This window comes from Triturus cristatus, chromosome 11 (assembly GCF_964204655.1).
Source record: "Triturus cristatus chromosome 11, aTriCri1.1, whole genome shotgun sequence".
NCBI classification, from domain to species: Eukaryota; Metazoa; Chordata; class Amphibia; order Caudata; family Salamandridae; genus Triturus; species Triturus cristatus.
This window is the reverse complement of record NC_140594.1, coordinates 999,090,572-999,105,815: the sequence shown is the minus strand read 5'-3', so window position 1 is coordinate 999,105,815 and position 15,244 is coordinate 999,090,572. Positions and strand designations below refer to the sequence as shown.

The 15,244-nt window shown below is 43.6% G+C and overlaps 1 protein-coding gene across 2 annotated transcripts in view; it reads right to left on the bottom strand.

Annotated features, from left to right (window-relative positions):
* Positions 1–15,244, bottom strand: part of PHC3 (polyhomeotic homolog 3) — a 590,730-nt gene that overhangs the window by 495,430 nt on the left and 80,056 nt on the right. For both annotated transcript variants that reach the window (XM_085635115.1, XM_085635116.1), the window contains exon 2: positions 14,816–14,953. In XM_085635115.1, coding sequence (XP_085491241.1) covers positions 14,816–14,941 — 126 coding nt within the window. In that variant the 5' untranslated portion in view covers positions 14,942–14,953. The remainder of the gene's footprint in view (positions 1–14,815; positions 14,954–15,244) is intronic.

Genomic DNA, 15,244 nt, shown 5'->3' with positions numbered 1-15,244 from the left:
TGAAGGGTAACAATAACAATGCCAGTACTGATGGGCTTTTTTACCACACTTTCTTATGTGGGAACATTTCGAAAGAAAACAAAATGAACGGGGGACCTTTTGTTTAGTCGATTTAATCAATCTGTTTATGCGTTTTGTTTTCAATTTCACAAAGACTTTTTTTGTGTAATTCCACAATTAACATTGAACTAATAACACAAAATATTTACTGTACATAAATAAACACATTCAACCACAGTCATATCAACATATCAACATTCATTCCCATACCACACTGGACAGTCCAGAACCAAACATACTATGTATGAACAAGCAATCTAAATTCTCTTTAAAGACACAATTTACAATTTGGCCATAGAAAAATGGTGTATTCTGTAGGAAACAATATTGAGGGTTCCAAATGGTTCTTTAAGTTCATTAGGCCAAAAGATAGAGGTCGACGCGTTTCTTCACAAGAAGCAGGGGTTAAGGACTGCGAAAGCTGTCAATTTTCCCTGCGGCTCTCCCCCACGGTCGCTATTTCAGGCCTCTTGATTTACCGCCCCCCGGGGGCAATGGCCGGCTTCATTGACTCATTAATGGAATCCGTCACCTGTATAGCCTCCTCCTCGACGAATTTTATCCTACTAGGGGATCTAAACCTCCACTTCGACGATTTAATGGACGTGTCGGCCACTAACCTACAATGCGACCTGAACGCTATGCAACTGAGACGAATCAACTCAGGGGCGACCCACGTAAAGGGTCACTTGCTCGACCCTATTTTTTCCAATATGGAGTACCTGACTGCCCCACCTCCCCTTGCCCTCCCATGGACAGACCACTCCCTGGTCTTATTCAGTTGGGCCCCGGGGACTTGGGACTCTCCCCCGCGGAGGACGTTCAGGACGGATAGAGCCTGGTCGAGGCTCCCTATGGACAAATGGGCGTCTCTCTTGGAATCAACATGCCCCCATGGGGAATCTGACCCGGTGGCGGCGGACGCCAGCCTAGAGACCTGGCTGAGTAGCTCCTTAGATGCCATCCTCCCTATGAAAAAGATGCTTATTAGGGATAAGAGAGTGGGCTCGGCCCCATGGTACTCTCCTGAACTGAGGGCTCTGAGAAAGAGCTGTAAAAGGCTGGAACGGGAGTGGAGGAAGGACTGGGGGACAGTCAGTAGGAACAACTACCGCTCAGCAATGAGAACATATAAGAACGCGATAAGGCAAGCTAAGATCCAACACTTCAATGAAAGAATCTGCAAAGCCACCTGTTCCTCTAGAGAATCTTTTAAAGTAATGAAAGAGCTAATAAAAACTCCCGACCCACCGGTTATTCACAACGATCCCCAGGGAAAATGCCGGGAGCTGGCTACCTACTTTAACTCAAAAATCGAGACCATCCTATGCTCACTCCCTCAACCAACTGCAGTAGCAGAGCCAATTGCTCAGCTAAAGGTAGGAGCAGCTGAGCTGGATTCTTTTGGCCCCGTGACGACGGAGGAAGTGCTGAGCGTGCTCGGGAAATTGAAGAGTGGTTCTCCCAAAGACCCTGTCCCGATGCGATATCTTAAACAAGTCGCGTCGACAATTGCGGCCCCAGTGACCGAGTTGATCAACCTGTCGCTTTCACAGGGGGTCGTGCCACCTGGATGGAAAGAAGCAGTTGTAAAAGCTCTTTTGAAGAAGCCGAGCCTTGATCCCACTGACCTGGCTAACTTTCGGCCGATTTCCCTGCTCCCTGGGATGAGTAAGGTGGCTGAAAGGCTGGTTAACCACCAACTTTCGAACTTCCTGGAGTCCAATGGCCGGCTACGGTACTCCCAGACAGGATTCAGGCCTGGACAGGGTACAGACACCGCCCTTCTGGCCGTGGTGGAGGAGGCCAGATGCATTCTGGATTCAGGGGGGTCAGTGGCAGTGATCCTCCTGGACCTGAGTGCGGCCTTTGATACCGTGAATCATCAGGTATTACTCCAGCGACTTGAAGGGCTGGGTGTCACAGGGAAGGCTCTGGGATGGCTGGCCTCCTTTTTAGGTGGACGGTCATTTGAAGTCTGGGAAGGAAACGAGAAGTCCCCCCCTTTCGCCCTCCAGTGGGGGGTTCCTCAGGGCTCATCACTGAGCCCTACACTATTTAATGCATACATCGCCCCCCTGGAGGACGTGGTGTCTCCGTTTGGCTTCAACATCCTTAGCTACGCGGACGACACGCAGCTGGTGGTGGGGCTCTCTCAGGTGGAAAAACACCCAGCGGTGCTCCATTCTTGCCTGGAGGCAGTTTTCGGGTGGATGTGTCACTCATCCCTGAAACTGAATGGCTCTAAGACCGAGCTCATGATCCTAGGCCAGTCTTCCTTCTCCCTTTCTCCCAGCTGCTGGCCTGACTGCATGGGAGCTCCTCCCAGCCCAAAGAAGGAGATTAAGAGCCTGGGAGTGTGGCTGGAGCAAGACCTGACGTTTAGCACTCACGCCAAAAAGACCGCGGGCGTCTGCTTTGGTATGCTCCGGTCAGCCCGTAAGATTCTGTCACTCCTCCCTGATTCCTCTCGCAAGTTGCTTATACAGGGGCTCATTATCTCCAGGCTGGATTACAGCAATGCCCTCTTCTTGGGCGCCCCGGAATTTACGTTCAAGAAGCTGCAGCAGGTGCAAAATGCAGCAGCTAGACTGCTAACTAATGTCCCCAGAAGGCAGTCCGCTAAACCAGCATTGAGGGCACTGCATTGGCTCCCGATACGGGAAAGAGTAACCTTCAAGGCTCTCTGCATGGCGCAGAAGAGTCTGCAGGGGAAGGGCCCAGCGATCCTGAGAAATATGATCCAACCTTACAAAGCAGCAAGGGCTCTTCGCTCTGAGCATAAATTTCTTCTCCAGTCTTATAGAGTAAGACGAGCCCGCACTGGTGGGAGACGGTTTTCAGTGAATACGGCCTCTGCCTGGAATTCCCTGCCACTCAGACTCCGGGCAGAAACCGATACTCTGCGTTTCCGTAAACTTTTAAAAACTCACCTGTTTCCGGTTTGAGATGATGTGCGCGGGGCGATGCTCCGATCTACTGACAGCGCTGGGATGCCCAAGGGTAACCGTGCGCGGTACAAAACTCCAAATAATAATAATAATAATAATAATAATAATAATAATAACAACAAAACCTCATGTCTGTGGGTTGGGACACGTCATGGGGCTAGATATGGAATAGATGAGACTACATGAAGCATGGTTTTTAAGTCAAACGTGTTATCTAAATTACAGACAGGGGGGCCCTGCATCAACCAAAAAACACAGCAGAAGCTGTTCAAGGGACCAGGCTAAGTGAGAGCATGTGTACAACATGGGGTCATGACTATGTACAAAATGGCAAATCAGAGGTAAGTGTGGATACTGGCGTCTGCCATGACTGTATGTGGAATGAATATATGTGAATGTGGTGTGAGGGCAGTAAATGGACGGTCAAAGTCGGACTCCTGTGGGGCCCACACCTTCAATAGGGTAGGTCATTCATCTCGAATTGACTATATCCTGCTGAATTTCAAGCTCTGGGGGCATTTGTTGGATATGGCAGTCCTCCCTTCGTCTGACAGCGATCATAATCCGCTGTCTTTGTCACTGACCCCAATGTGGACGGTTGGGGAGAAACTGCAAGCCCCCCAGGCATGGAAGTCAACAAGCGATGTTTGTCCCTCGAATTGCGGTAGGCGCCTAAAATGGAAAAATGTAGCTTTCGATGAGGGCAAGATCGTGGCAATAAGATCAATCATGGCTAACGCCTTGTCCAGACTAGATTCCCTTGCGACGAATGTTCATGAGATTTCCACTCTGTTTAGCCATACTACCAAAGCATTAGGTGACCTCTTCACTGTGCGAAATCCAGGTTATAGGGCCAACAAGATGGGGCGCCCTAAGGGTAACCCTGGTTGGTATTCTGCTCCCTGCAGAAGTGCGAAAAGGGACTTAATCAATGCAGTTAAACTTAAGGATACCAAATTGATTAGTACAGCCAGGAAGTTGTACAGGGGTGCTATTGGTAAGGCGAAGAAAGAGTGGGAAAATCAGTTCTGGTGTGATCTAAAACTGGCAAGTGCTGGGAGGGACTCGAAGGGTTTTTGGGATTTAATTAGAACCAGGGACAAACCCATAGATTCCCTTATAACATGCAATATCCCTGAGGCGTCATGGTTTGACCATTTTTCCAACCTTCATACTGTGGCTACGGGGGTTGGGGTAGATCCAGCTGAAACTTTTTCGGTTGATTTTTTCGGGCTGAGTGAGGACCTCCTGTTTACAGGGAAGGAAGTAGAGGTTGTGATTTCGTGTCTTGTCCCAAATAAAGCTGCTGGGCCGGATGGGCTACCCGGGGATTTGATCCGCATTAATATATTAGAATGGGGAAAGCTCATTGCATCATTACTTAATGCAAGTTTTTATGATGCACCTCTCCCAGACTCCTGGATGGGCGCTGAGGTCGTCCCGATTTTCAAAAAAGGGAGTCGGGGCGACCCAGCTAATTATCGCCTTATAAGCCTACTGGATTCATCGCAAAAGGTGGCAGGAAAGGTGGTTTTAGGGAGGATGCTCCAGTGGGTAGAGGAGAATAGGATACTTTCTGATTTCCAGGCGGGCTTTAGGTCAGGTACTGGGACCATTGAGCAGTCATTCCGTCTGCTGTTATACTGGAAGGTGGTTGTGCTGGGCAAAGGCAGTCTGTATCTTGCCTTTATAGATTTACGGACTGCCTTTGACCTAGTGCCCCGCAGCCGCCTATGGAGGGTGTTGTCAGATTTAGGTATGCCACCGTACTTATTATCTTTGATAATTAAGTTCCATGCAGAAAACTTTGCACAGGTTCGGTGGGGCAATCAGGGCCAAAAAACCGCCCGAATAACTGTAAATAGAGGTGTCCGTCAGGGCTGTGTTTTAGCCCCCACTCAGTTTTCATTGTACGTCAATGGAGTGGTGGAGCATCTCTTACAAAATCCTTCAGATGCTCCATCCCTGGCGGGCAGGAGAATACCCACTCTATTATTTGCATACGACACCCTCTTGATCTCCAAGACCCCAGTTGGACTGCAGAGCCCCCTTGATAGGTTCCAAACTTTTTGTAATTTGAGGGGATTAGAAATTAACACGGGAAAGACCAAATATTTGGTCTTGAATCCCCCCCAAAAAAGGGGTAGGCCACCTGCACTGAACTCAGTGTCCCTAGAAAGAGTCAAGGAGTTTGACTATTTAGGAATCCGCCTCTCTGACACCATGAGGTGGAATTGTCATCTCCACAAAATGCTGTTAAGTCATAAAAGGGTGGTGGGGGCACTGCTCAAAGAACAACGGTCCTCCACCCTCAAACCGATTGCCCCAGTACTTGACATCTACAAGGCAAGAGGGGTGAGTGCGGCGCTTTACGGAGCAGAGCTTTGGGGGGCGCAGAATGTGGATCAGTTGACCCGTTCAGAAAATAAGTTTTTGAAGGATTTAATGGGCCTCCCTTATAGTACCCCCACCCTTCCCTTACTCCTTGACATGGGCTGCTGTCCTATTAAAGACCAGGCAAGGTTGCGCCCTCTACTCCTCTGGGCCCGCATATGGAGAGTTCCGGAGTTTGTTAGTTATGCGGAGGGGCTAAATGAGGTTTTATCAATGCCTGGTTGGCATAAAATAGGATGGTTGAGGGATGTTAAGCGGTTGCTGGGCGAGTTGGGTCTTGGAGGGGCCTGGCAGTCCAGGACCGCACCATCCAAGTCTGTCCTGAAAAAACTGTACTGGAAATGGGTAATGGATTCCAGAAACTCTAATCCCAATCTATGTAGATGTTCTGCTGAATTCCTATTAGTAAAGGAGGTGGCACTACTTGAGCCTTATCTCGATATCATTTCAAAATTTAGAGATAGGGCTTTATATTTTAAATTTAGGATAGGTGTGCTGCCTGTGTGTGAGTTGACCGCAGGATGGAAGGTACCAGCACAGACTACTCCTTTCTGCCCTTTCTGTGAGACCAGGATTGAGTTGGTTTCCCACCTTTTATTTGAATGTCCTGCATATAAAGCTCCTCGCCTCAGGTGGCTGAAACCCCTATGTAAAGAGCTAGGCACAAGACAATCTAGTGAGGCTCTCCGTATTTTAAAATCCGACACACGCCCTTTATTCGCCTGTGGTATGGCGAAGTTCTTAAATTGGGCATGGTCGATCAGATCAAAAAGGCTTTTGTATGTTGTTTAATTATGGTTTTAAAAATTGGAATTTTTATGTAATTTATCTATGCCATTCGTATCTTGAACCTGCATAATTGTTTTCGTATGAATTGGCCTTTTATTTTCTTTTTAAAAATAGATGTATTGTATTGCTTTTAAAGATATGTTTTATATCGAAATAAAGCCAACTTTGACTGACTGACTGACTGAAATCCTTGAACTTTATGAAAGAAGAAGAGGCTCAGATTTTATTTACATAAACAAATGTGAAAAGTGTAACAGTTTTCGAAATTATTAGGAGCCACATCTTGAAGACCTTTCTCACCTGTACACACAAAACTCCCTAGTTCATACTTTTGATTGTAAAACATAGTCTAGACATAGTAGGACATAGACAGCATTATGCGTTCAGTGCCACGGGTCCTTTTTTTTTAGTTCTAGAGGCCCTGTGTGTCTTGGATTTGGGGGTAAAATCAGGTCTAGACACTGGACACATCCAATGTCCAGAAACCTAGGAAAAAACATTCTGAGAGCTACATATCTCTGGGAATTCAGAATAGGATTACCTACATTAGCTCTGCAAAGGTCAGCACTCTTACTTCCTTAAGTCTATTGGTTAAACATATTTTACAAAATAATTATGTCTGAAAAACCAGTGAAGGTATATAGTTAACACATTTTGCAATTCAGATTCACCCTTGCAAAATAAGGCACTGTATATGTGCACTAAAACAGATAATGATTTTGAAGAATACCACCTAGATCAGGTTTAGACTTCAAATAGAATCTTGGTTTAAATTGTTGAAGTGGCCCTGTCCAGTTTTCATAAGAGGGAGTGCTATCCCAAGAAAATCTAACAACTACTTGCAAACATACATTACTAAAACACAAATATTGTGGTTGTGACTTGTGTGCATCTAATGAAGTTTGTCTATCCACAAGGCCCCAGCAGCACGGAGTAATGTATAAAAATACACTTTTTGATCATCTTTAAATCTGGAAAACAGTTGTAACTTTTTAAGCGTCCATGGTTTTTTTGTCAAAATCAATGCTAAAAATATCTGGACTGATCTCTATACTTTAGGACTGCTGGAAGGCAAAAATCTTTTGATGCAAATTCCTAAAGTTGCGTTGTCAGTCCTAACTCCCATACTATGGGTTTCTGGTTTGGCAGTGCCACATCTCCCTCTCCATTATATGGTCACTTTTAGACATAGGCCACAGTTCCGAAAGCTAACGGTGCATCAGAGCATCCACATGCTGACTCCCTTGAGTAGATCACAACCACTTCAAGATGTCTAAGTCAGGCAAGTAGTAGACAGACAGCTGTTGCAAACTACATTTAAGTACGTGTGGTGGGGCATTAGACAATGGAAACACGATATCAGTCTACAAGCATGACTACTTTCATATGTGCTTGCTTGCAAACTGCAGCTGCACAAAGAATTCAACTTCTTTCCGAGGCTACAGCATAAAAAAAAACAAGTGGCGGAATAGCTTGGCTTAAAGTCTCTTTGGAGTTGGAGAGTGAACTTGATGTTATTGACTGCTGAACATGTATTTTTGTTGGTTTCCTGGAAGTGGCTCTAGAGTGGCTCTAGGTTTTGTATCTTGTAGACTGCATTGGTTAGTGATTAATTATTTATTGAGTAATTACTGACAACTGGTATGAACATACATATAAAGACGAGTGAACAACAAATTTGCTCACAGTCCTCTATGATGATATTTAGAACTTGGTAGCACATAAGAATAACCAGGTCCATATAAGTTCAGGGGTCTTCAACAGATCGACTGCGAGCTACCAGTAGCTCTCAGGACACTTCTGAGAAGCTTGTGCATGATAATTAACTGTCAGCTGGTTTGACAATATGTAGCTGCCCAAATGTTAAGGCATTTGTTTATGTGGGGCATGGGAAGTTGAAAATGTAGGACTATGTAGCCCACACTCTTCTGAAACATTTTTGTGTGTGTTTTCTTTCTCTCATTTTCTTTCTTCACTACTTTGTTTCCTTCTTTTGCTACTTAGTTTTTTCACCTTTTCTTCCGTTCATCTTTCTATGTTTCAGTAGATGCTTTTTGTTTCTTCTGCTTCCTTTTGCTCTTCCATTTGGATGTTTTTGTTCTTGTTTATCCCCACTACTTTCTCTTCTTTTCATTTACTCTCAACTACTCTTCTTTGTCTCCTTTTTCCTTCCGGTCTTTCTTTTTAAATATTTTGCTGGCTTTTCTTTACTTTTTTCTTTCCTTTTCTCCTCTCTTTTACTCTTCTCCATTTTTCTCCTTCCTTTCTTTGCTTTCTTTTTCCTCTCATTTCCTTTCCTGATTTTCTCTTTGAATTTGTTTTTCTTTTATTGCTCTACTTTTATTTACCTCTCTTTGTTTCTCCACGTGTACTCTACTTTCTCTCTGTTTCCTTCACTCTCTTTGTTTCTGGTGTGCTCTTTCCTTGTTTCATTTTCCTTTTTCTACCTCTTTTTTTCTCTCCTTTCATTTCTTCCTCTGTTTATTTACTTCCTTTCCTCATTTATTTCTTATTTCTCCTTTGTTTAGCTTGTCTTTTGGGTTTGTTGTTACTAGCATTCTTTCTTTGTCATTCTGCCTTCTCTTGTGACTTTTTTCTCTCATTCTTTGTTTCTCTTGTCCTCTGCTTTCTTCCTCTTTTTTATTCATTCTCACTTCTTTCTCTGTCTCTTGCCTGTGCTCTCACCATGTTTCTCTCTCTCTTCCTTCATTTCGCTCTCTCATTCACTTTCCTTTTTTTCCTCCTTCTTCCTTGGCTTCCTTCCCTTTTCTCACTGTCTCTTGCTTCCTTCCTCTCCTTTTTCTACCTCACATTTCTTTATCACTCTACTTCCTTTTGATTAATTTCTCTCCCTCCTTGCTCTTCCATTCTTCCTTATTTTATTAATGTCTTTCTCTTTTTCCTTTCCTAAAAGAGAGCCTAGTTTCCAAAGGCAATCTCTTCATACATTTATTTGTGTGTCATTATCATAGGGCTATTGTGTGCATGTAACTGCCAAGATATGTTTACTTGTAGATAGGTATGAAGTCTGTATGGGCCTTGCAAAATGTTTTATTGCTAGTGGCCCTTTGTGCCCTAACTCACAAAGAGAGAGCAGTGTCCTCTTATGTACTGTATTACAATTAAAACACAACTCTATATTATATTCTCACATCTCAGTGTGCTTCATAAACAAAGGACAAAACCAATCCTTGAAGACCTCTCAAGTCTACATTTGCCATAAAGCTCATGTAGTATTAATGCTGCATGCTCACTGGAGCAGGACTGGGATACTCTATGGACGGTGTTTAAGGAATTTGGGGCCAGAAGTACAACGTATTTTAGCGTGCTCAAACGGATATTAGACCCGTTTGCGCACGCTAAAATGCATGGGCCCATGTACAAACAGTATTTTGCGACTCGCAAATAAATTGCGACTCGCAAAATACTGTTTTGCGACTTGCTATTAGGAAGGGGAGTTCCCTTCCTAATAGCGACTGCAAAGCTATGTTCAAATGTTTTGTGACCACAATTGCAGTCGCAAAACACTTGCAAATTACCACCTACTTCAAGTAGGTGGTAATGCATTCGCAAATGGGAAGGGGCCCCAAGGGACCCCTTCCCCTTTGCAAATGCATGCAATATTATTTTTTAAGGGCAGGCAGTGGTCCCAGGGACCACTGCCTGCCCTTAAAAAATGAAACGAAAACGTTTCATTTTTTTTTTTTTAAATGCATCCCGTTTTCCTTTAAGGAAAACTGCCTGCATTTAAAGAAAATAAACGGCTTTATTTGAAAGCAGTCCCAGACGTGGTGGTCTGCTGAGCCTAGCCGACCACCATTCCTGGGAGGGCCTGTCATTCCCAATGGGCTCGCAAATTGTGAGAGGCTCATTAATATTCATGAGCCTCGCAATTTGCGACCCCATCGGGAATCACAAACAGTGTTAAACATACTTTTGTACATTCAAATTTGCGACTCGCAATTTAGCGCAAATTGTGAGTCATAATTTGGAATGGTCGTACATCTGACCCTTGGACTTTATGTACTCTTGTCTAAACCCATATATTAGGCGGTAGCTCAGTATGCTTTTCTGTGTGCAAAAGCAGATCTCAGTATAAAAAGAGGTTGGAGACCACTGATCTATTCTGAAACTACTGCTACTTCTGTAATACCGAAGACTGTCCTGAGCCTCTCAAATATTATTCACTATTACTCCACTGAATTTGTAACGGGTCCATCTAGTTTGAAAATTCTCCTGCTCGTGTAATACCAGAGACTGTCATTGAACTCTTACAATATTATTCACTATCATTCATGTGAGTCTGGTGTAGGTCTTTTGTAATTTTGATGCTGCTACTGTTGTCAGAAGTTGGAAGATACTTTCAGGTATTTACCAACTTTTCTGTGTCCCATCTACTTTACTTCCACAAACTTAAATTTCTTGTAAACCTGCACTCTGTAGAGCCTAAAATATAAATATGATAAAGCTTGATTTATCTTTTGTTCTTGAGCTACACCTCTGCTGAAATATGGCTGTCACTGAATGATCCTTTCCCATGTGCAGCCTCCTTTGCCTACTGGCCTCCAGAAGCTCTGTTAACTACACTAACAGCAAAATCCTAATATTTCTAGAAGTGTGATGCATGAAGTGGCATTGTACTTGTCCAGGAAGGAACACGGAGAAACTAGTGCAGTAGTTGTGAGGTGACAAGACAATTATGAAAGGAGATCACATAGTTGAAACATACAATTAATGCAATCAGAATAAAACTGGTGCAAGAGGTTAGCAATTAGGAACCACAGAGGAGTATGCACCAACAGAGTGATGGAGGGAGGCGGCATTGTATCGGGTAGAAAAAAGCAGCAGAGAGGATGCGCCAGTATACATAATTGCCAGTAAAAAGACCATTGCCAACCCTGACCACATTGGATTGGGCAGGAATGAGTTTGTCTATTCTAGAACATCTGTCATAAGTGATACATGGGACATAGAGCTGGTAATTAGGCACACTGAAGAAGGTCAAACAAAACAGAGACTATATAGACATTCCTACTGTACATCAGGCAGGACGGAGGAGAACAGAAGGGCTAGTTTACTATGACAAAGTTGACTGTGGTGGCAGATTATGGGTTTTTGCACGGTTAGAAAGGAAAGGGTCAGATGGTGTTCGAGATCCCATAAATGTACAGAGTGGGGGTCTGGCTTTGGGCAAGGGTACAGAAGTAGGGACGACATTCGAGTGAAAGAAGAGGGGGTGGGCAGTGTTGACACAGGAAAGGAAGAGACTAGGAAGTGGTAAGAGTATAACAGTAAAAAGTGTCAAGAACAGCATAGAACGAAATGTAGATCATGGATTGCAGAACTGTGGAAAAATGTATTTGGTCAGGTTAGCTTGGCACAGAATAGCTGCCATCAGGCCCAGGATACATAAACCACTATTCATGGCCAACAAAGCACACTGCAAAACAGAAGTGACATTAATAGCAATTCAGAACAAATAACTTAGTGAATGAAGGATTGCAACTAATATATGCAGGGATTTGTAGGTTCTGAGTTCCAATATAGACAGCGGAGTCTCAGCTTTCCATACTTCCAGGATAGGTAAATGAAGTACAGTTAAACTGGCTAAGATAACATTTACAGCACATGGACAAGGCACTCTATTCCGTGAAGTGCAATATAAAAAGATAATGTTAGCAATATTGTCAACAGGGCCTCTATGAGAGAAAGGTACAGGTACTGGACAGGGCATTGTCACATTGTCATGGGGAACTGAGGTCTTGGGAAAACACATACCGAGACTTGAGCAGCATGTTGGTGTGGATGAGAATAGATTTAGGGAGTGTGATGCTGGTTCTGAGGAATGGGGCAATACATTTGACGGCAGGTTTGAGGCACAGTGAAAGGGCTGATCAATCAGGAAACAGATACCGGGAATCAAATCAGGTGAGCGCCACCTGGCAGGGATGGACAGGCACACTAGGGGAAGATCGGGAAGAGTAAGGGCAGACGTGGGGGAGCCACCACAGAGTTACTAGCATATCAACTAATTTGCACTACTAGTGAGCCCCCACTTCGGTTGCAACCTTGGAACAATAGGGTAATAAAGGAATCTGATGACCCTTCAGCATTAGCTACCCCCTCTGAGGCACCTATATTGATCAGAATAGGAGCATGATGTGCTCCCACAGCCAAGGGTAAATAGATGACATTATCCATAGACTGGATGGCCTCCTTCGGGTATCAACTCTATGGTGCTACTCCTACCTGCAGGGTCTATGAATGGCTCGCTCTTACGTTACTGGGTGGTTCACTGCATGCCACAAGTATTTACAGGCTGCATGCGTCAAGGCGACTACCTGCATCTGATTCTGTTTCAGCCTTCTGGCCAATTAAGAAGTGAAGTGTTTCCTGAAACATACACAGGCCATCACCTAAGTCTCACATTGATGGGATCTATTTCTGCCTGCCGGTCTGTCTGGCTGTGAGCACCATGGGTGCCACAACTCTGGCCCCATTTTACATAATTACCATAATTACGAAGGGAAAAGGTGCAAGTAAATAGGTTCTCAAATTGCAGTTACTGTGTGATAGAACTAGCAATTGAGATCACCCACTTGGACAAAGGACTATACAGATATTAAAACTATGCTACCACAACAGAAACTTCAATGTCCTGGGTGGGTGTTGATATAAATTCAACACCCCTAACTTTGCTTGCAAGTTTATTCTCACACAGAATCAAAGCACTGGGAATGAACAGCATCAACAGCAAGAGCCTAAACAGGTTGCAGGAAGAACTCGAAGTCACCAGTGCTCCCATGTAAGCCCACGCTGCGTAGTACTTTCTAAAATGTACTACTTTCTTTATGGTTTACGTACAATTACTCTTCGGGAAACAGGTTTTTTTAGGTGAAGAAATGAACCTCTCTCAGGCTTCATGAAGAACAATTATTTGCAATTTACCCGACTCACAACTTTCACCAACAGCACCATACCTATAAAGCACATATGAGGAATAACCTTTATACATTCTGTGATGGTTAACAGTCTTTTCAAACTAACTACAGGACCAGGGCTTGCATTAAAATCAGTATGCTTGTAAATTGAAAAAACCCTATTAGCACAGCTGTTAAAGATGGGAACTAGCCTATTAACATGTCATGAAGTGAAATCAACCAAACGACAATCTTGCAAGAAGAAGCTTCAGTCTAAAAATGTATGAGGTGCCAGCTGAAATGTGAAGACACTCAACATCCGCCTCCTTTCCACTGTATTGTTTTAGACTAATGACCTGGAATCCGAAAATAGAAACTGATTAAAGCAACGTGAACTGGACAGTACAGGGACAATGTAAGGGAATTATATGAATTGTTAAACATAATAAGGTACTGCAAAAGATAAAGAAGATGAACTACATACACATTTTAGAGCGAGTGGGTTAGATTGTCTACATAATGGAGAAGTCATCATTATTCATTTCACTAACTGATTCGGACTTAGGTCTACCTTGGAAACTTAGATGCGTTTGTTAAGTCAATCCTGGACTACTGAAAGCAATGAGATGCTATAAAATGGGAGACTGCAGCTAAAAAGGCTCATTAACAATAGCTACAGAGTAGGCACAACTAGAAGGCTCGGAATGGCAACAGAGTACCCTGCCGCCATCGTCTCGGTCTGCACGCCCAATTGTGAGTTGGCATAAATCTTCCTCTGAAAGCTTGAGGGAATACAGACTGTCGGAGGTAAGCGATCTAACAATCTGCCCTACTTAAAGTGGGCGGTCGGATAACTTTTTTTTTTTAAACAGTCTGTCACCACCAGGAACATCCTGGCAGTAAGGTTTTTACTGTCTGTTGCTGCTAGCAATATCCTGGCAGAGAGGGAGAGTAAACGCTACCATGATGCCGGCCATTAGTTTTTACTTTTCCAAACCCAAACTCCCTCTTTGGGGTTTTTTTGTGTGGAAAAGTTAAAGTTGGTGTAAGCAGCTGTCACTAATCACAGATGCAAATCAAACTTTTAAATGGCTTTGTATGAACCTCCTTGATCGCGCTTCTTACACGCCCACAGAGTTCACTGCAGGGCCAGCAGTTAACTCTAAATATGTCAGGCGGAGTAAAGGCAGGTAGCGGATGTAAAGTCCTCCGTCACTCTGACTGTCTTTACTGAGACTGTCAACCTCTAAATCAGGCCCGTGTATGCGGAACAATATAGTAAAATAAATTGAAAGAGTTAGAGCACTTTGTTGACTGGAAGATCATGCTCCAGGAAAGAAATAGGTCTCTGGCTAACAGGAGTGACTCTTGAAGGGCCAGTTCCCCTACATAGAAATTGAGGTATAATATCTGGTTTCACAATGGTTCTCCCACACGGTATTATGGTTAAAAACAATTGACTCTTTTCTGGCAGGTTCATCAGGCAGTATTCAACAACGATCCTTAGGATTTCAATGAAAGGGAGAAATCTAAAGGTGGAATCCGTAAAAGAAAAACAGAGTACTCAGAAGCATAGCACTGACAGTCTTCACATGACATAGTAGTGACTGAGAGGAAGTCACTTTCATACACCACATACAATGAATATGATGGCCACAAGAACTCAAAACTGTACATTTTCTAGTAAATTTTCATGCTTACCTGAACGGTGTGGCGCTCACCACCACTGTAGACAGAGATAGGGTGTGGGTGAGTCCTAGGAGAAGTGGTTGTAGTACTGGAGGAGGCAGTGGTTACGTTAGTTGTACTGCCTTTTTCGTCCTCCATGGTTGTATAATTCTGCATAAACATTTTGGATTGAAATAAAAACATATTAGTCAATACAAAGGTTACAAATTGCAGATGAACAATTGTTACTTACCTGTAAACAGGTGGTTCTCCAGTATTGGTGTCTTTCATAGATTCACATGCTTGAATATTCCCCGTCGTCGGAGTGGGAGTCCCACGGTAAATAATATAGCAATATATACAGCCATAATATATATATATATACATAAGTAATCATATAAAACAGAGATATAAGTAAGTAATAACATCAAGAATGTCCCTATAAGAAATTTCCATAGAGAT